This window comes from Bacillus rossius, chromosome 8 (assembly GCF_032445375.1).
Source record: "Bacillus rossius redtenbacheri isolate Brsri chromosome 8, Brsri_v3, whole genome shotgun sequence".
Classification (NCBI taxonomy): domain Eukaryota; kingdom Metazoa; phylum Arthropoda; class Insecta; order Phasmatodea; family Bacillidae; genus Bacillus; species Bacillus rossius.
In genome coordinates this window covers 44,240,245-44,262,828 of record NC_086336.1, presented here as the reverse complement: position 1 = coordinate 44,262,828, position 22,584 = coordinate 44,240,245, and the positions used below count along the sequence as shown (strand labels likewise).

Here is a 22,584-nt window from a genome sequence, read left to right as displayed (position 1 = left end):
CTAAAGCTAAAAAAAAAAGTCCCGTAAATACCATAGTTATACTTACATTATAAAACATAAACATAGACTATAAAAATAATATTAATAAAACAAAAGGAATCTAAAAATGTAATTATTAAACATAAATAAAACTCTTTATTTTGTGATTCTGGTATTACAGGTTTCCAATCTATGGTCTTAACGAACTAACTACTAGTGTACTGTTCTACCAAATTTCGTCTCTGTGCTAACTACAAAGCTCCTGTCATTCGTTTACTTGTTTATATCTGCGTTTTGGTTATGCGAAACGTAAGAACGTATCATTGACGTAATTTTTAACAAGGCATTATTTTTTAGTAACCAATACTTTTCTATTTTATGAGTTTTATTCAGAATGTGCTGCTTGCCAGTAATAAATACACATAATTTAAATACTGAGAATAAGACCACAGTTGTTTCAGTCGTTACGTGACTGATACCTTGAAGGTCCCAGTTCAATACCAGGCACCAGGCCACGTCATACACGGGTGAGTTATGGAAGGGGATGCTTGGATAGTGAAACGACCAGGGAATAATGTTTGTTACTTTATTTTCTTTGCTCATTATTCCACTGTACCCTATGTGATAGGAGGTTGACATGAGAGAACAAATAGATGCCTGCTTCATCGAATTTGAAAATGCATTTGATAAGGTATCACATCTAAAGTTGATACAGAACGTGGTGAAGTCAATGGGGAACTTTATTACCAACAGAAAACAAGTGCTGAAATAAAGGAATTAATTGTCAGAGGAAGGTAAGGTAATACTCGGATATCGGAGCTTTTTAGAACGAAAATAAAAACATAAAATATGGTTTTCACACACTACACACGTCCCTAAATTTACCCTGAAGGGATGATTTCTCAATTCCTACTGGTTCGTAAAATATAACATTTAAAGCTTACATTACAATACCTGTTTTTTCACACTGCCACCACCATTCATTGTTTACCAGTGATCCTGTATATCTTTGTTTAGCACAAATGTAGCCAAATATGGCGAATTAAAATTACACTAATTCCTCCGTTTCATGTATTGAGGTTTATTCCTGGATCCTGAAGGCTTTATCCTGTGGTATATGATACTTGCTGTTTTAGTTCAGTACGTCAAAAGATCTTGATGGCTTGAGCCTGTGGAACATGATGCTAGCCGTTTTAATTCAGTACGTCGGAAGATCCTGTGCGTAAAAAAAAATATTGTCACATAATAATTAATTATGATCATAAGTCAAATAAAAAGGATTAATTTTTTTCATACTTCAATCGTAATTCTTTCTTATAATGCAATTTCTTTCATGTGCAGGTTCTTCCGATGTATGAACTAAAACAGCAAGCAAATGTACCACAGGATCAAACCAACAGGGCCATGCCATCAGAAGCTTTTGATGCACCGAATTAAAACAACAAGCATCATGTACCACAGGATCAAACCAACAGGATCATTTCATCAGGATCAAGCCTTCAAGATTCAGGGATAAACTGGGATATATGAAACACCAGCCATATCAAACACAGAATATACAATGGCTGTAATCAAAGAATTCCTTGGATTGCTGCAAAATTCAACATGTCAGCTACTTCAGTGCACAGCACGTATTCCTCAGGAAATGAATGACGTTAACAATTCTATTCAGATTTTTGCCTCCTTTTAGACTCGTCCTTCACAACGTGATTCAAAATAGTACATACTTTACTTAAATGCAATGTAATAAAACAAGCATTTCGTAATGAAATTACTTATTCTAAGAAAACAACAATTATGAAATATAAGCATTAAAAATTCCTTACAATTGCAATACAGTCATTATTTAAACAAATTTCATTATTACATCATCATTTACATTGATTAAAGTTCTCCAAAAAATAATTTAAAAACCATACAGGTAAACAATGAATGTTGGTGATTGCATGAAGACATGGGTATTGTATTATAAGCTGTAAAATGTTATTTTTTTCACAAAAAATAGGAATTAAGAAACCTTCCTTTCAGGGTTAATTCAGGAACGCCTCAAGTATATGGAAAACATATATTCGTATCTTTTGCAGGTAAACAACAATTATGGCGGCAGCGTAAAAGCACGGGTATTGTAATGTAAAATATAAAAATTATATTTTTTCACAAACTAGTTGGAATTACGAAATCATCCCTTTCGGAGTAAATTTAGGGACGTGTAGTGTGTTAAAAACACGTTTTCCTATTTTTTTTCTTTCCGTTCAAAAAAGTAGTGATATCTGAGTATTATTGAAGCGGTAGAGTTATCTTGGGTGCCACAGGGGAGTGTTTTGGGACCATTACTCGTAAAGATCATGATCGGTGATATAGGAGAAGACTTAATGGAGGACATGCGTCTCTTTGGGGACGACTAGTGGGAAGAAATGGAGCGAAGATTAATTTTGGCAATACCAAGGGTAGTTTGATTAACAAAGTAAACTTTGGTGAATAAGAGGTTCTACTGCTGGAGGTGAAAAGAAGTAGGTGATTAAAAAAGTTACAAATATCTTGGGATGGCTCTGCAAAGGGAATCTGGGGTGGGGGAGCAAGTGGGGAAAGTGGTATTGAAGAGCAGGCAGGCTCCAGGTGGGGAATACGCAGTGTGCTGAAAGGAAGGCTTACACAACCTTTGTGAACCACATGCTGGAGTATGCTGCTGCGGTGTAGGATCCACACGCTGCGATACTCGAGAAGGAACCAGCAGCTAGGGTGAAGGACACGTTATGGATAAGAGGAAGGCAGGGGCGTAGGAACCGGGGGGGGGAGGGGACAGGGGGGACGTGTCCCCCTGAACTTTTTGGGTGGAGGGGACTGTCCCCCCCAACTTTCTCTACCGTGATATTTTTATTTTATAATATTATTCTGCCCAACTTTATTTGTAATTTCTTCACTCATCAAATTTTATCTTAAGGAAACAAAAATAATTTTAACATCGATGTTTCAATGGTTAGAAACAAAAATTGCTTAAAAAGCACTATTTTGCACTTTTAAAATCAAAATTTTCCGGTGGTGGATCTCCCGTCTTAGTAAGAGGGGAATGGGTTTACATGACATCAAAATCATTATTTGTCCCCCTAACTTTATGAACACAGCTACGCCAATGGAGGAAGGACTGCAAAGGGGGAGTATGTAATAAGCCGGTCAGAGAAAATGAGGGAAATGGGGTGGAAGAGTTTTAAAGATGGAAGGTGGGCAGAGAGGTTGGTGAGGACTTACCGAATGCAAAGTGGGGTGGGAGGGTGGGGAAAGCTGGGGAACGGAATACCTAGAAGCAGGAAGCATGCACTCCAGAAATTTCTTAAAGAGTGAGAACAAGAACAGAGAGGGCAAAGAACTCGCTGGTTATGAGAACAATAGGGGATGGAATAGTTTGGATGAGTGAGTATTGGCAAGTAGTGTGATGCACTTTAGAAGGAGAGTTGGAAAAAAGTAGGAAGGTCTGCTTGCCACCAGGCTTGTGCCTAACTGCAGCAACATGATTAATTAATCAAGTGTACATAAGGTCTAGAGATAATGATTTATTAATTCTTATATATCTACTCATCTGAGGTGTTATATCGAAAACTTGTCATACATTAAGTCTTATAATAGGAATTACAAATAATATGTTTAGATGGCTCATCTGAAAATTGGTAACAGCATTTATTGTTTTTTTTATATGTACATAGAAATAGAAATGTCTTGTGGCAAAGTGGCTTTATATACAGAAAACAAATAGTACCTATGGGTAGATTTTTTTTTCTAATATTGCTAGTGCAGCACTGATATCAAGGTTTAATTTGCTTTATAAAGTTATACTGTAGAGAACAATTAATATTTATTTAGGAAAATAAGACTGTGAAGAATAAGTATTTAGTATTGATAAAATTGTGATTGGTTGTTTGTGAAAGCTGTTGACCATTAGATTAAAAAGTATTGAGAATGAACAACATGGGCTCAATGTCAACTTATTATCTAGTGACAGTCGTCAATGGACTAGCATGAATCAACTGAAATTTTGTTTAAAGTAGAAAGAATCACTTAATGTAACATGAAAAATGATTTGCTGTTCAAACGGCTCTTGAGTTGGCATGCTTTGAAGGTGGACCATAGCCCAACATAATAAAATAATAAAACCATTTAGGTAACTGGCAACTTTGCAAATTACTTGATAATTGTCCAAGTAGGTATCTCTGTTATGAAAAAGTATAGACATAAAGGTGTATGTTGATAGAGTCCTGAAAACACGGGCAGTACTTAATTGATTTTTCCTCTTTTTTAACCCTCGCTTGGATTTGCAAAACTCAAACACACTCTTAGCACTAAATCCGTACTGGGTTTTGAGAAATTGAGCAAAGATAGTTTCAAGTCAGAACTTGAGGGGGGAAAGTACAAAATTATTCACAATTAATGCGTGGAAAATGTAAATTTTTGAAAATTGAAGTAATTAAAAACTAGACAAATAATAAAAAATAAAAAATTTAGATTGCTGCACTGAATTGGTATGTACGGTATACAGAATTCAAATATGATGCTACAGGCTTATGCAGTAGGTAATTCATCGATGTGTAGAACTTGCAGAGTAGGACCAATGAACTCCACAAAATGCACAGCCCAACAACAGGCAAAAATTTGTGGCACCGCTAACAACTAATTGTTTAGAGCCACGTATCCATCATGTGGCTGATAGGGTCTCAAGTCTCCACGGCATCAGTAGTGGTTGTTCAGAATCAAGAAAGTCGTAAATTTATTGTAAATGTAATGTGCGCCTTGTAAATTTTTTTTTTGTGTGTTGAATCAGTGAGTTTGACTAAATATTTGTAATAGTCTAGGTAAGTGGTGGCTAACGTTTATACAGTGAGCACCTCTTTAAACATTTTTAGAAATTTTGGGGCCAATTCGAGTCGTATATTCAACAACCTACCACTCGTTACTCCCCCTCACCTTATGTCCCCCTGATTTCATGTGGCAGGAAATGTGGTTTTAAAGAACTTCTAACTGAACTGAATTGAAACAAAATCTCCACTTGGTATTGTGCTTACACCTGATGGTCAGGAGTCCTCCCTTACTTCACTGTTCCCCTCCCTTAAGCATTCTTCTTAAGTCCTTTGCATCCCTCACTGCCAGTATTTCTCTCTCAACACCATTCTACTCTCTCCCTGTCCTCACCAGGAATAGTGTCTCCCTCTTTCCTTTCCTTTCCTTTCCTTTCCTTTCCTTTCCTTTCCTTTCCTTTCGTCTCCACTCCCTCTGGAGCTTCCACTCGTTATTTCCCCTCTGCCCCCCTCCTAGCTCCCAACAGGCCTGCCAACCTTCATACCCTGCTCCTCCCCTATAGCGTTGTGTGACTAAACATAAACAAGCCAATCTGTGTAGCAGTGATGAACATATGTATGCACACAGACTATTTACGGTCTGCAGAAAGAGCGCCAGACATGTCTGCTCCCGTTCCCCACGGAGACAAGGACCTGGACTTGTCAAACGCAAGTCGGGGCGTGTGGCTTGTGAAGGTAAGTGCGGTGTTGCATACTGCAGCATTTTGCATGCCAAAGCTTTGCCAAGGAACAGTTCGTGCGAGTCCCTAATTTCCTCTGTACTACTTAAGGGCCCTGCACACGCACTTTGTGAGTGTTTCACAATGCTTTTTAGCTACTAAGAGACTTTTTTTTTAGTTTTGTTTATTTGTCGATTGTGAAACGTGGGATTTTTTAAAGTTAAAATTTTTGAGATACCTAGTAATAGTTTTAGATATTCATGTATATCTTGTCATTAAAAATCTTTTAAAAGTATTCTTAAAAACTTGTTCATTTAAATTTATGTAAAACAGTACGAACCATGCAAGGTTTTGTGGGTTTGAAACAATTATGAATTGTGCAGTGGTAATGAAACTGTTGTTTTTAGTTTTGATCCGGAAATTATTAATAGGGACTAGAAAAAATAATCATTGGTTCAGTGACCTCCAAGACGGACTCCTGTTCGTTGGCTGCTCACATGAGAAATATGTAAACTGCATTGCCCATGATTCAAATGTTTATTTTGTTGTGGATTGCTCATTGGCTCGAAGCCCAGGCCCACAAGCAGGCCAAAGGTAAATTGTTTTAATGTAAGCCTATAACGAAATTAAATGTGAGTTTTTTTTTTGTCTCTAGTGTGGTTGTTTCCATTGACAGCTTGCTGTATGCCTTTGGTGCTTTTTTACCTTGTCACTGTCTGTCTCATAGTGAGTGAAGTGCATGGTTTTTGCTAAGGATTGGATCCTCAAATACCACAAAATCCGTAGTATTCGAGGGATTCAATGTTGAGGATAAAGATTTGAAGAAAAATATTATATGGAAATAAAGTGAATTAAAAAGTTCAATACTGATAACCTCTGAAGTTTACAAGGTCAAAATGTTTCTTCATGCCTACCCAGTTACCATCCCCCTACATATTGCTCTTTTTTAACATATAATTATATAAATAAAATTGATTCTGGAAACTTAGTTTGTGAAACAAACATTAAAGGTTTGAATGTTTCATCACCGTAGTTAATATTTTTAATTTGTTGTACATTATTTTATTTTTGACCATTGAGACCTAGATTTGGATTCGAGGGGTATATTCAAGATATTCTTTGGGAATAGAATTCGAGATTCGGATTCAAGAAAATTGGGATTTGACTCATCGCTAATTTTTATACAGCTTCCTTATAATGAATGAGTTTTATAAATGCGCCGTACCTCCAGTTAATGTATGAGCATCATCACGCTTCAGGATTCCGCAGTTAACTCTGTCCTGTCAATGTTTTCGTTATATTTAATGCGGCCAGTGTTCTTTGAGTAGTTATTTAAGGCAATATTTTCATTTGGTATATGTTAGTGCAGTTATTATTATTATTATTATTATTTTTTAGTTTGTAGAAGGCTGTGTATTTATTCTGGTCTACTATTAAATTTAAATTTTATTTTGATATTATGAAAATCATCAGTTGACTTTGAAAGGAAATATTATCTGTAAGTACATAGTTATTTTGTTGTATTTTATAATTTTCTTAATGAGGAACATTATACATTTTCTATAAATAAATTCTTAAAATTTTTTGTATTAAATTATGTAAATGTATTTTAGTAAATTTATTCAAGTTGGTGTGTTCTTAATTTAAACACTATTACATTGACCACTCATACCTGCAAATTGTTTCAGGTTCCAAAGTATATTGCAAACAGGTGGGAAAAAGCACCAGGCAACATTGAAGTTGGAAAACTAAAAATAACTAAGTGAGTATTTTGGTTTAAAGTTTTGATGTAATTCTGCCAAAATAAAATTTTACCTATATAATATGTAATATTTTTTTTAATGTCATTCTTTTAGGTACCGTAACATTATGATTTACATCTAATTTTAAATTGTATTGTAGCAACATAAACTTATTAGTTATGTAGCTTCTCTGAAATATTCATAAGGTTGAGCTTGAGCATGATAAAAAGAGTAGATGTTTTGTAAACCAAATGGCTAAAGATAAATCATGACATCCTTTACTTTTAGTAATATTTATATAAGTGGTTTGTGCGAATCTAGAGACCCTAAACAATTCGGTCTCTTAACCATGATCAATTATTTATTCTTACTTAAGTATAATCATTTAGTAGTTTTTAAAACATCCTCACTCTGAAATGATGCTCTTGGCCATCAGGAATCGGAAAGATTCACTATCATTACTTAGATAGACCTTGAAATGAATGGTTAAAGGTTTTATTTTAACTAGATAGCTCTCTTTTCTTTTACTATGGCTTATTGCAGGAAAGAATTTAAATTTAAAAAATTACTTTCTGAATGTAGTACCTAAGTTACTTTTAGTAATTATCGAATTCCAAGCAAAATGACAGAAAGTGTTTCACAAAATGATTATAATTATGAATGAATTTGACATGAGGTAATTTGAGATAAAAAAGGACATAGCAACGTAAGTGGAGCGACTACGGAATGCAAAGTTGTGGGAGTCGGGAGTACCCGGAGAAAATCCACTCGCTAATGGCAATGCACCATGTTTCCCTCTTGTGAAAAATCAAGGTTGGATCATGCCAAGAAAAACTACCATGGCCTCTTGTTAAAAGTATTTTGTGAAGTATAAGCACGTGTGTATAAATTAAATAGCCCAGTAATGCTTTTGAAAAAATATATGTATAATATTTTTGTTTATTATTACTTACTTTGTCCTACAAACCATATTAGTATAAGTACAGCTTTTATATAAAAGGAACCATGCATGACACTAAGAAATCAGATTGTAAAGTTGCATTAAATCTAGCTAGATGGTGGTTAACTCAGTGCATTGCATATGGCAGCACAGGGTACAAGGTGTTTGGTTCTATTTACATAACCAAACTTTATAGATTTCTATGGACTTGGTGTAGGTAACTCAAAAAATAAATATATAAGGTCGCTTGATTTCTTCTATATAAAAGCCGCCCATGTGGTGACTTGCTCCACATATTCTTACATCTGAGCAATTGAATATTTGTATATCACAGAATATGAGATAGTAATAGTTTTAGATATTCATATATATCTTAAGTCATTAAAAATTTTTAAAAGTATTCTTAAAAACTTGTTCATTTAAATTTATGTAAAACAGTATGAACCATACAAGGTTTTGTAGGTCTGAAACAATTATGAATTGTGCAGTGGTAATGAAACTGTTGTTTTTAGTTTTGATCCTGAAATTATTAATAGGGACTAGAAAAAATAATAATTGTTTCAGTGACCTTCAAGACAGACTCCTGTTCGTTGGCTGCTCACATGAGAAATATGTAAACTGCATTGCCCGTGATTCATATTCTATAAAAGAATTTTGTAGTCACACCGTTTGCCGTTAGGTTATTTTTCACTCTCTCACCTGTGTTAACAGGTCGCCGGGCCAGAAGGCGTCCGTGTCGCTCACGCTGTCGGAGTCGGTGCTGTGTCTGAAAGAACCGGGCGAGGAGAGCATCCCCAAGGACCACAGGCTCGATGTCTCCACCGTCACCCACCAGACCCTCGGGGTGTTTTCCCACGTGACCCGTGAGTCGAGCTGTCCCGCCCGGGGAGGCACGCCGCCCGCCCTCGGGAGACACGTGCAGTTGCCCGCTTCGTGTGTTGTGTTGCAGCCGCGTTCAACCCCGAGTCGGTGGTCCCGGAGTCCGAGAAGCTGGCCATGGAAGGGCGTATCGTCCAGAAGCTGGAGTGTCGACCCTACGGTGAGGAACTCTTAACTGGATAGCTCGACAGTGGTTGTGCGGGGACAGAGTTTTGGTTTTGTTCTGCAAAGGGACTATTGGAGTAATGGAGGCAGTAGTTTGAAGTATGATGCTTAATACTTCGTTATAGTGACAAACTTACCTAGTTTTGTTAGAAAAAAATTTGTATGTTGTAATTTTCATATTAAAATAAACATTCAGTTGTGTTAGTTTTAATTTAAAATACAGACTGCATTGATGTTGAGCGGCCTCAGCAAGCTATCATTGATTATGCCGGAATGCCAAGCCTCCCAAAATAACTTTGCTGAAGTAGAACGCTCTCTTTGGCCAGTTGCAGAATCCAGTACGGAAAAATTTGAAAGAAAATCACATCATTTCAGTTACAGAAAACTCATAGCACTGTTAGTGACTAGTGCAGATGTATTCATACTATCTCTTAAGGAATATTGTCTGTGTGTGCTAGGGTGTAGTGTCTGAAAAAATGTGTGGGAATAAATTCCAAAAAAAAAAAGCCTTGTTATCATTGGAGTGTTACACCAGAGACCAATACCAGACAGCTCTACGCTAAAAACACAGGTGAGAGAGTGAAAAATAGCCTAACGGCAAAAGGTGCAACTGCAAAATACTTTTATAGAAAATTGTTAAACTATAATTTCAATTATCTGGTATGAAACATTATTAACTTCTCTCTAAGAAATTTTAAGCAATGAAAGTTTATTTTACCCGAAAAATCTGCAAAGTTAAAAAAAAATGTTTTGCTAAGAGAAAATAATTTTCGTTATGATGTTGGTCCCATATATTTTAAACAGCTACATTTTTCACACTGGACATCCCATCTGCCATCTTTTGGACTGAAGGGTCAGCAACGCTGGGTTTTTTACTGGGAAATGTTGGAGCTGTTGGTACTTGTACCAACCTTGTAAGAGATGAAGGTAGGAGCTGGCTCACAGACGGTGGCTGTTGCAGCGGACAACTGCTACATGAAGCTGAAGCTGGAGTCCATCAAGAAGGCCTCGCTGCCCAACAGGCAGGTCAAGCAGCTGGACAGAATAGTGCAGAACTACAAGCCCGTGTCGGACCACAAGCACAACGTGAGTGGGCTGCATGTACTTGTCCACACTTGGGATTTGTGAAACGTGACGGCCGTATCCTCCCGCTGCCTCGGTTCGTTGTTTCAACCTACACCTGTCTCTCAGTTCATGTGATATTCACCCTACAGCAGGGTCAAGCCGATGAATACATACTAATCTTCCTTCACCTCCCTTGGTCTAGCCCCGCCCAGATGGAAAGATAGCGAGAGGTGTCATCCATCTGGAGTAAACAGAAGAGTTCTTTGTGCCAAAGGTCCCAACACCCCTTATCCCCTCACTTGGTTACAAAGATGATCATTTAAAATAAAAGTATACCTGTGCCTGTGGAAGAATAACACAGGCTCAGTATACTTTTAAAATTTATCTGTCAAAAAAAAAAACACATGGTTGTCTATTACGAATGGTTAATTGCTACCATTTTGCAGCCCTACATCACTTTATACTCAAAAATCAACAAATGTGTGTGTGTATCCACTTTTAACTTTAGTGTGTTGCTACTGACATGTTAGTTTTTCTTAATTGTCATTCTTATTTAATCTTACGCAATTTTTATTGGTGTGCCCAAATTAAATATTGACTCAGAATTAAATTGGCTGTAGACAAAGTGCTTCTCTAGCCATCTAGTGAGATGTAAAGCAACTGAGCTAACTAGTTCAATCATAAGTAGGGCAATCAATAAGTCATATTGAACAAATTAAAAACATACCATTTTTATTATGGCACACTGAATCTTTGGTATGATTATAAATGATGTTATAGTCTTATGGTTAACCAAGAACCAATAAAGTACAACTGTTGCATCACTAGTGGAAGTTAAAAAATGATAAATAATTTTTTTGGGGGTGTGGGAAATTCAAGTACTTTAATAAATCCTATACTGTGAGCCTATATGAATCATGCAACCTGACTAATTTTTGAATTTCTACTTTTGAAAGATGTCAACATTGAAGCTCATTCCGGTTAACATCTTAGTTTTACTAATAAATGATCCTATCTCCCTTCTGAACCTTCATGATAGCTTTGTGTGCAATTGGAGTATGAAGTAATTTTTAAAAACAACTGGCCACAATGATTTCAGTCTGAATTAGTGATTTTGACGGTATGCTGGAAGATATTTAATTTTATTAACAAGTGTAGGTGCAGAAAACTTGCTGTGGGTTCAAAATCATTTTTTGTGCTCTCATAGATTGAGTATGAAGAGAAGAAGAAATCTGAGGGGAAGAAAGCTCGCGATGACAAGGATGCAGTCTTGGAGATGCTATTTGCTGCCTTTGAGAAGCATCAGTATTACAACATCAAGGATCTGGTTATGATAACCAACCAGCCAATTGTAAGTTTTGTACATTAGTCAGTGAACATTGTCTCTTGTGTTCATTATTTAAAATTCTATCACCCTTCACAACTAACTACATAGTAGCAAATTATTTTATTATTAATTACTTTGACAAATTTAAACTGGAGTCAGTGTGTACAAAAATGAGAATTATATTGTTTCTCTTTTTCAGCTACTCTATTGGTTGTTATGAAATGCGTAACTTTGGAGTTTAAGAAGCACAAGCTTAAAAATGTTCGTGGAAGTCACCACATATTTTTAGTGAGAGAATTGAAACTCAAGTAAAAGTTAGCAGTGTGGCACCTATGCTAGTTGCTTTATCTAGTTGCTCTTGTGTGTTACCTCCCAATTAAAAACAAACTCGTGAGGATTGAGGCGAGTTCACGCTAGATTATGAACCCAGCGTTTGCTGTCGACAGATCTAATTTCCTAACATGATTTTGAATCATTACTTAAAAGGGCATTATGACGCTACACCAAAATCTAGTGTTCTAAAATTGGTCTTAAAATAAAACCGTAAAATCTTGTTTCCAACAATTTTAAACATTGTTGGTGTACGACCTGGCTGATACAGTACACCGAAGCTCCTCTTGTTCGACTGCTGGCAGTTTGAATTTGGCACTTTCTACAGAAGAAACTGGCTAAAAAAAAAAAAAAAAAAAAAAAAAGTATCCAGTGTGGAGCAATAATTAAACTAAGCTCTTTTCCAAAACAGCATTTGTGAGTGGCTTAAAAAAAACGAAAACGAAATATTTTTTTAGCTGTAAAATGAATATTGCACTGGTGGTTGGTCGTGTTGGCGGCAGCTGGTGTTGAGTTTGTGTGTGCGCAGGTGTACCTGAAAGAAATCCTGAAGGAAGTGTGCAACTACAACCTGAAGGCACCTTTCAAGAACACGTGGGAGCTGAAGCCAGAGTACCGCCACTACAAGCAGACTCCGGCCGCCTCCACCAGCTCGGCCACCGACAAGTGAAGTCGGCGCGACATACGTGTTTGTACGGCTGTGACACCCGTGCTCAATCACCGTGGTCATGCATCACTGCTAGGGACAAGATTATGGGATGAACTGCGATAAAATCCAAGTAACGCCGGAAAGTGTGTCAATAACACCATTTAACACCAAGGTGCAACTAAAATCATGAAATAAATCAGCATTTGTAATAAAAGAATAATTAACTCTTAAACACAAAAACCAAATTTTTAATATAGTAAATTCATGTAATTTATTTAGCATGATGTTTGGTCCAAAATGTATGTAATAAAATTGGGGAAGGGATTTGAGTTTCAACTGTCATTATTATTATTACCATATTTATGCAGACGATATGCCAAGGGTCGCCCACCATACATCTGTCTACAGTAGAGTACAGCTTATTGGTGCGTTAAAAATACAGCGCTGGTGATGAATGTCAATCCTCTTTTTGTCTGCTTTCTGTGCTACGTTATTACTGTAGGAGGGAGTGAGGCAGCGGCATCCACTTCTTCCCCTTACCCCTACTAATAAAATCAACACCACTAGATGGCACTTACGGAATGCAGACATACAAACCCGTTGGTTTATGCCAGCCCAGCAAGTCGCATAATTCGCCGGCACCATTCTTCGTGCTTTTCACTGCTCAGATATTTTAACTAAACAATTTATACTTACTTGTAAACTACGTATTAAAAATCAACACAGGATAGTTATTTACACACATACTCAAGAGACTCCACAATTATAAAAATTTTTTTTACCCAAATTTATAAATTCAAATAAATCGCACGACACTTTTTTAAACTAAAAACCAGCACAAAATATGCTACCCATATGCGGATAAATACATTAACTCATTTTGCAAACACGCAAATACTTGTTTATTTATTTCTATCATTCCGAGTAGTTAAATATGCAATATATATCAATTAAAAAATAATTTATTTATTAATTTGTGACATGCCCACTAACGGTGGTAAAATTTAATTGTCATTTATGAATAAATAGCATTCCTAAAAAATAAAACCTAAATCTCGTGTTTTAAAAAAAGAAATCAGCCAAATATTTAAACCATATAATCTTGTCCCTAAGTGATGGCAATAGTCGATTGGGTCTTATCATTGGGTTATTCTTTTGAAACCTACATTTCATGTGGTATATGTTTTGTTTGGAATTGTATCGTTAGGAGCAACAACTGAATTTGCATTGGTTTCATGACTGTTCAGGTAATTTTTTACCAACAATTGTTCACTATAAATAAAACAAGTTTTTATGAAAGAACAACTTTTGATTTTATTTAGTGTGTGATCTTTTTAAAATACCCTCCCATTGTTAACACATGGTACTTTGAATAATGATTTGATGTGTGGAGACAGTGTCTGATCTAGATGGCGGCCGTATTATGTTTTGTGTTTGTGCATGTTGCAAATACCATTTTTCTATTCTGCGCTAGGGATGAGTCGGTACCGGTTCTCAGCATTTTAACCGGCACCGGGAACCGCAGATAAAATGTCGGTACCGGTACCGGCAGTATAGCTAAACCCTTTACGAAAATAGTCCTTCACTACAACTTAACTGCAGCATGAAATGGCTCAACTCACGTCCAATTCACGTATGAATTATTTTTTTGGACTTCTGTGGAATAATATTCATCTCTAACTATAAAATAAATTACACGTGATAATATTTAATATTCTCGTCACATCTGTAAACAAAGTACGTTTTACAATGAAAATATAACAGTTGCAGAGATATGAGAATAGAAGACGCCATGTTTGTTTCAATTTGTTTTTAAAATAGGCAGTTAATTGAGTCGTTGACACATAAGTATGGGTGACTGGTGTATAAAGAACAATTTAAAGTGCAAATTCCATAGAATATTTGTTTAATAGAATTAATGATTGATTTAAATTATTCCATAATAATTTTTTGGCATTCTTAAAATTTTATGTTTTTTGTGCAGTGCTTTTGAGTGTAAGTTCACTGCATCTGCAGCCATCTAGCGAAATGGATAGTAACTTTCTCTTTTAGACAAACGGGATTGCTTTGAAAGTGGCACGTCTTTGTTTTTAGTGTTAATAGCGTTGACAAAGATCTCGCGGCCCAAGATAAACATATTGTTTTTAAAGTTTATTTTATTTATTATTATTTTTTAGTAAAGTGGTGTATGGATTTGTAGATGTATTTTATTTGACTGGTCAAACGAAATGCTTGTTGATAAAGTATAATTATTCTGGCCAAATAGAGCAAATTGGGTAAGAAATGGCATCATAAGTGTGGCAGTAATTTACAGTTGACTGTGCAAACAAACTGAATTCAATGTAGGCAATAATTTAGATGGATAATTTTTTATTTTAATTCTTTGAAGTTCACAATCATTGTATTTATTTCCATTATTGTAATATTTTCTTTTTATTCCTATGTTTTAAAGGAGGTTGTATGTAGATTTCTTGAGGTAATTACTAGATTAATATAGTACATTTTAGTTTTATTAAGTGTTCTCTATATTATTTCGAATTTATTTTTTTTATTAATGCATATTACATTTGTAATAGGTTGGTGTGTTTACTGTAGCTTGAAAACTATACTAAACCTTTTAATTTGCTTTGATAGCCTCTTTAAAGACTGAAACATTATGCCAATGCATTTCTTTGTAAGCATACAATAAAAAACATTGCGGACAGAACAATACAAACAAATTATTATTTTCAGTGTTATAAACAGTAAATTGTTTAAGATGTAAGTCTGGATACATGCTTTTTAGTGCTTTTTTTGTAGCCAAAACAATAAATAGTTTATTACTTAAAACACCTCATAAATAATGTGTGAATAATATTTATTTTATTGTTTAAGTCAGAACCGAGGACCGAGAATCGAGAACCGATTTTTAAGAACCGGTACCAAACCGGGAAAAAACAGGAATTGACCCATCACTATTCTGCACATTGTATTATGAAGTTGTGTGGATTAACTTCAATCTTGTGCAATGAATATACAGTAGTCTCCTGCTAATGTGGATTAGATGGGTACGAACTTGACAAAATTTGCCTTAAAAAAATACAACCTACAAATGTGCATTTTGATTTCTGTGTCTGCACTTTCTCATTTCAGCCAACTGAGGATGTCAAAAATTAACAAACCTTGTCCAGATTAACCACATGTATGGATGAGTGGTGTCCAGATCACCACGACTGAGTAAAGTTTAAGTCAAACCGTAGTGTGGTGCAGAGGAAGCATCTGTGTGCTGATAAGTTGGCATTTATTGAAACTTTGCAAATTTTTGGACCAGGAAATAAATAATTTTTTTAATAAGTATATTTTAAAGCCATGAATAATTATTGGAGCCCCCACACTAAAACTGAAATGTGCGGAGGCATACAGTCAAACCTCTCTGCAAAGACCCCTCACGGTTCCCAGGAATAGGGTCGTAATAAAGGGGGGGTCGTAATAGATGTTTTCCGAAATTTTCAGTTGATTTCAACCCCCCCCCCCCCCCCCCCCCCCTTTATTTCCCCCAAACCGCTACTCGCTAAGAAACCAGCCGTACAATGGCAGGATGCTGTCACTCACAATGCTAGATGGCTTTGCTTTAAACCCACTTCAACCTTCATGACTAGTCCGTTGCCCTACAGGTCACCTCTAAAGAAAATATGTCAATAGACAGTTTATTTTTACTGGTTAGTTAACATGTACGTTTTCTGCTTGCCGTAGTTAAATGCACTAGAACACCGATGTCACGAACCCTGGATTTAACGAAGCAGTGATTTTACGAATACATTCTCGGGAACCATCAAAAAATTGGACATTTTGACCAAAATGTGAAAATCAGAAGAAGAAAAATTAAAAAAAAAAAAAAAAAAAATGAAAGATCATTAAAATCTGTTAATTTTAACACACAGCGTATTTTTGGGTCGGCTTTAACCCTTATCCGGAGACGTGGGGTCTCCGTCACCCCAGCAAAACTTTAACTTGCTGCCATCTATATGCAGTTCAAGGCACTTGCTTGTGGTACCATCTACCTTTCGCTTGGATATCACATAGTCTCCTCCTGCAGTGTCAGATTTGTTTACGCTGTCTGGCGCTAGATATCAGGTCGCAAAGATAACTTGGGGTCGAAGTGGCACCACGTCACCAGTTATGTTTCAATCTCAGAAGTGATAAAAACGCTTCTAAACGAACATGTGTATGTGTGGGCGATCCAGATTATGACGAAACTATTTCTAAGTGGTTGAAAGATAATTTTAGTGACTTAAGTGATCAAAGTGTGTGTGGAAAAGCAATGTGTGATGATTGCAGAGCAAACAAATGTGACTTTTCGTACAAATTTAATTTTTTCAAACAATGTTCGGCTAATATATTTTATGTAAAAATGGCATTTTCAAAATATATAAGTATGCGTGTGCTTTCTAGTTAGCTCGATTATATATATTGTTGTGGTTTAAGCATTGGTTATGCAAGGAAAATATTTGGAGGGGAAAAAAGTAATTTCTTTTTTTGGGAAAATTTATCTGTTGTAGATTTTATGAAAAAGTCTTATTATTCATAGAAGTTTCTAGATTTTGTTTTGTCACTATATCTATATTGAATAGCAAATAAAACTTTTAGGCTACCATCTGCTTATTTTTTTTTTAAAAAAGCAATTATTACAAATAGACATTTTTAGATTTATTTGAGCAAGCACCAATGGAAAAAATTGAATTTTATAATTGGTAAATATTTATTTACTAATTTATTTTTTAATTTAATTAATAAGTATAAAAATGCATTAAATAATTTTACATGGAACAAAAATAATTTCTAATCAGTTAACTTCTACAAAACATTTTGGGGTCTGAGGGGCACCACGTCATCAGATATGTCAAATATTTTCACGTCTCCGGCTAAGGGTTAATACTTCTAATAATGTTCATGTAAGAATAACAAAAAAATAATGGGACATTTCCTTTAAAAATACGGCAGCAGTAGCTTGTGCAACGTAAGTGGGAGCGCGAGAATATCGTCTAGACAGGCTGGCGGCAGCACAGGCGGCGGATGCATGACGTCATACGACTTACCTCACCTTCCCTTGTCCAGACTTCAAGTTTCATCCCTCCCAGGCATACAAAGCATCGTGTCTCCTTTGAATATATATACTGTATAGAAGTCGCGAGTGGATAGGATTTACTCTACGTTTTTCAGAAGCTTATGATGAGCAGCTTGGGAACTTCACCGCTGCAGTGCGCTGCCGTAACGCCCTGTATCGTCTTAATTGTTATTTACACGTTAGAGCGCAGCACGGTCGCCCGCTGTCATTCCCCCGCACCCCCCACCTATCATTCACTGCAGCTCAAGGTCGTTCAACAGGAGGGGGAAGGGGTGTTTGAAGAGTTCGACACTTGTCCGCTAGGGACCACCACAAGTCGATGCCCTAGAGATGGTGGCGATTGCGGCGGTGAATTAACCAACTACCTCAAAACCGTATTAGAAATTTTAACCTGGGCTGGCGACTTCTATACAGTATATATATTGTCGCGGGTTGAAATTTCGCAGGGTTGTTGAAATCAAATTTAGGGACTTTACTGACGGGACTCTGGGCTGGCTGCTCTGTTCACTCGTCAGCGCAAGTGGCGTGACCATGTAATTGGGGCACGGGGCCGGCGCGGCGCGCTGCGGGCTTGCAGAATTTTGTTTGTTTGTTTGGCCGCGCGCTGGCGCAGCCACGGGCCGCAGTTACTGGGGCGCGCTGTCGTAACAAGCCGCGCGGTGTGGCCTGCACATTGGGGTAGAGGGGGGGTAGTCTTCCCAGATGTTCTAGTTAGTTGTTTAGTAAATTTGACTTCAATAACGAGCTTTTGTTATGGTAGGCGCGGCAGGGCGCGCGAATTTAAGCGCAAGTGATTGGTGACTCGGGGCTCACTCAGGCGGAGGCTATGCGTCTCACCTGTGGTCACGAGTTGTTAGTTCGTTCGTGATGTAGGAATTCAAGCTTTCGGGCGGAGGCTATGGCCAACGCCAGAGGCCACGAGCCGTTTAATTCGTAATGTAGTTTAAGTTAGGTCATAATGTAGTCATCTTCAAGCTTTCGGGCGGAGGCAATGGCCCTCGTCACTAGTCGTTTAGTTATAATTTTTAAAATGTAATGTTCGTTCGGGAGTTCAAGGGCAGGAGAGGCCCCTACGTTAGTTTTAAGTAATCGATCAAGAAAGGCTTTTCGGAAAATGTGAGTATGGACTTATCTTGGTTTTAATTTTAAGTATTAATTATGATTTGAGGTATTCGGAAGGACTAGGGAAGTGTTTAGTGAAGTTCTCTCATTTTCTCTCTTGTGTAAGGTCGTTCAATCGTTAAGGAAGTAAAGAAGAGTATTGTTTTAAATTTTAATCCCGATGTGTAAATGTTCGTCAATAATGATGTTGATTATTTGACTTTAAGAATAAAATAATTTTAATTTAGTATTATGTTATTTTGCAAAATCTCCTTAGTTCAGCTCTCACCAGACATCCTGTACGGGATGACGAACCTATGATCCTAGGTACAGTAAAGTATTTTATGAAGTTAAGACTAGTTGATGCCAAGCGAGTTGTTTCTATGTAAAGAGCTACGATTCTCGCCCCCCCCCTCTGAAGGTGGATCGTGACAGAAATGGCGGTGGCACCGGCTAGGTGCACGTGACAGAAATGGTGGAGGCGCCGGGTAGGTTCTATTTCTGGAGAGAGAGAGAGGTAGATTTTTATGTTTATTATTAAGTTAGTTTCAGCTTCTGATAGCAGGTTATTAAGAGTTTACTTGAGGAGAGGATTACGGAATTTTAGTCTATAGTGGAGGAAGTCTTTGAGATTTTTTTTTTGACGTAACAGATGATTATTTGAGTATACTTGTAAGGATAAAGTTTATAGTGATAAGTTGTTTTAAGTCGTTGAGTTTATCGGGGATTTTTACGTGAGGAGAATACGTTATAATTTAAATACTTAATAAAGATAATGCAAGTGGTTTAGTTTTATTAAAGTTAATTTAAGATTGTAGGTTAAGAGAATTATAATTTAAAATAAAAATTTTTTGTCGTAAATAGGAATTATTTTCAAGTGAAGTTTGTTTTGTTGTCGTGCGCGTAGGAGACGAGACGTACGAATTAAATCAGTCGAGGGAAGGATAAACGTTAGAAAGGAATTAAAGAGAAAACGAGAGTTTATGTAAAAGAGAGTTATAGAATTTATAGTGATGTTTTGTTTTAATTAGAAAAATGTTGAGAGTTGTTTCAGAACGACACGTCAGTGGACGTGGCAGAATGAACACGTGACGGGGAGGTGCTGAGACCTAGCGGAGAACGGAGGAACCGCAAGCGAGGGTTGGCGCACCTGATGGAATTCGGTGACGTCACGGGCTCATACGGAGACGTGGACGGCCGTGACCTTGTTTTGATCAGCTGTACGGTAACTTAGCGATAAGAAAATAGATTATTGGTTAAATAAATTTAAATTTAAGTGTGTTTTAGAAGAAGAGGAACTTTCAGTATGTAAGTAATTTATTTTAAGAAGTGTATGATGTATAGGCTAGAAGTGTTTCGTTGTAAGTTGTTTATGTTTTTGTTAGTTAAATTCTACCTCGGTTTTAAAAATATTTTTTTGGGATTTGTAAACATTATTAAGGAGGTACACTATAAAATCGATAAGCATTGAGAAAACTGGGAAGGCTAGATTTTGTGTGTAGAGGGAATTTACTCCAAAAGAACAGAGAGACAAAATTAATGTTTTCATTGGGACCCTAAGGTGAGGCGTTGTGTCCCTGGGAAGAAAGGGAATTGTAGCGCAGACCATAGGAGATGGGCTGACTACGGAATTAAGGGTCAGGAGAATCCTGAGAGTTGTGAGTAGTTTGGGGCAGGAGTTCCCCATGGTAGTACCGAAGTGGCTATCCTGTATGGGATAGGGTACCATTTCAATGAAGTTTGTTGGTGGGGTTAGAATCCCTTGTTGTGTAGTGGGCCTATAGCAGATAGGCACTACAGTGAATTTGGTTATTTTGTGAGGTAAATTCCCTGGAGGTTAAGTAAGATTGGATTCAGTTAGGAAGGAGGGAAATGAGAAACATTGCTGTAGAGAGTTAGTGTACTTGCCTAATGTGAAATTGAATTTTACTAAATTAATTTAGGAGAAAGTTTTGTTCGGTAAATAAATAATAATGGAAGATAGCTAGATAATTAATTAATTTTTTTTGAGTAAGGTGTTTTAAGTAATGAAATAAAATAAGGTGAAGTAATTTGAATAATTGGGGAGGAGTTTCTTTAAGAGTTTAGATAATTGTTTTTGAATTTATTGAGATATTCAGCCAGTGAAGTTTGAGTGTGAGAGATACAGTGAGATTTCAAGGAAATTGGTTGTTTATTAATTAGGACGAATGAGATTTTATGATTAAGAGTCAGTAAGCCTAGTTAAAAATTTACGACATGATATTTGTTGACAGTTTACAGTTATTAAGGAGAAAACAGAGTAATCTATTTATTTTTATTTTAATGGTTTGAAGATAAGATTATGAATTTTTTTTGGAAGTTTCTTTGGCATGTTGGAATAATTTTTTTTGATTTTTAGAATTTACAGAGAAAATTTAATTGATTTACATTAGTTTGGAAGTATGGAGGTTTAGTGTTCGATTAGCCCTAACTTGATGGTCGGATCCCAAAAGAATGCCGTAAAACCGATAGCCATTTGAGAGGAATGCGGTAGGCGCTTGTGTAGAGAGGGGTTGTGGGAAAACTCCTTGGGACTGATGGCAGATCAGGGGCCCTAAATAGTGTGTGATGCTGTAAAACCAGTGCAGAGAAAGCCTGGTATGCTTAAATTTTTGGGCACAGGTTATGTAAACCTGGGGTTCCATGGGATTTAGTCATGTTAGCTGCTGTGAGACATTAAGATTTCCAGGCTCCATAGTAAATTCAATGTAAATTTTTGTTTTCTTAAAATAATAAATTTGTTTTTAATTTTTTTTGAGATATTTGATTTGTAACAGTGAATACAGACCCCGAGGAATAAGAGTTGTCATGCTGTGAGAGGAGAAGGTGGTAGGCCTAAAAGGGTACAGGCACCACAGAGGTTATTTGTATTGCATAATTTAAATATAAGGAAACTTGAGAATTTGAAATTTTGTTGTTGGGTTGGACACCCATAAGAAGAGTATAGGCAGACTTTTTATTGTTATGAGATGTCTAATTTAATTGAAAAGAAGAAAGTTTAAAGATGCAAGGTAACATTATTATTGTAATAATTGAAAGAGATTAAGAGGTAGAGAGAAATAGGCAGTTTTTGTTTGTAAGTACTAAAGTTTACATATAGAAATTTAGTAACTAAGAATGAATAATAAGTTAAGTCTAGTGTAAAAGTTTTTTTTAAGTTTGTTAAGTTAAGAGTCACAAGTAAATTTTTTTTTAGAGAGAATGTCTTTGATAGGAAGTATTAGAAACTTATGGGAATTTTAGGGTAACATAAATAATGTAGGTAATGAATAATAAATAGATGGTAGGTCTTAAGTTAGGATTAACATTTGAAGCAGAATTTAATTAAGAAGAAGGAAAATAAATAGGCCTAATGAAAAGAACAAAAAAGGATTTTATGGTAAAGCATTTTTTTTAAGTAATAAACAATGAATAATAATGTTGTTTCAGGGTTATGTGTACTAATAATACAATTTTTTTTTTAGGACCAAAGAACAGGAATTATGTAATTTAAATTAACATGTATTTTTGAAACTGTTACAGATTCCTTAAGATGAGCTGAGCAGCAGTCCAGTTTACAAGATGACAAGAGTTCGAGAGACAAGATACAAGATCACTGAAACAAGAGCCAAGACTGAAGATTCAAGAGAAGAGAAAGCTGGCAGCCATGGACTTACAAGTGGAGATTAATAAGGTCATGTAAAGTTTTATTTTTTTTTATGGAAGACAGTAACTGGAGTTTTTTTTTGTTATAAACATTATTTACAGAACTTTTTAGGTTATAGTAATGTAATGGAACT

At 36.2% G+C, this 22,584-nt stretch overlaps 1 protein-coding gene across 2 annotated transcripts; it reads left to right on the top strand.

The window, feature by feature from the left end:
• The first annotated feature begins 218 nt into the window (after window positions 1–218).
• LOC134534821 (general transcription factor IIF subunit 2) lies at window positions 219–14,020 on the top strand. Of its 2 annotated transcripts, none has more exons than XM_063373432.1 (8): window positions 219–506; window positions 5,392–5,498; window positions 7,171–7,244; window positions 8,876–9,027; window positions 9,114–9,203; window positions 10,170–10,294; window positions 11,481–11,624; window positions 12,460–14,016. In XM_063373432.1, the coding sequence occupies exons 2-8, from the start codon at window positions 5,424–5,426 to the stop codon at window positions 12,598–12,600; spliced, it is 801 nt and encodes a 266-aa protein (XP_063229502.1). In that variant the 5' UTR covers window positions 219–506; window positions 5,392–5,423; the 3' UTR covers window positions 12,601–14,016. The 2 variants fall into 2 exon arrangements, with proteins under 2 accessions (XP_063229502.1, XP_063229503.1); XM_063373433.1 differs by having other exon boundaries at window positions 227–506; window positions 5,410–5,498; window positions 12,460–14,020.
• The last annotated feature ends 8,564 nt before the right edge of the window (window positions 14,021–22,584 follow it).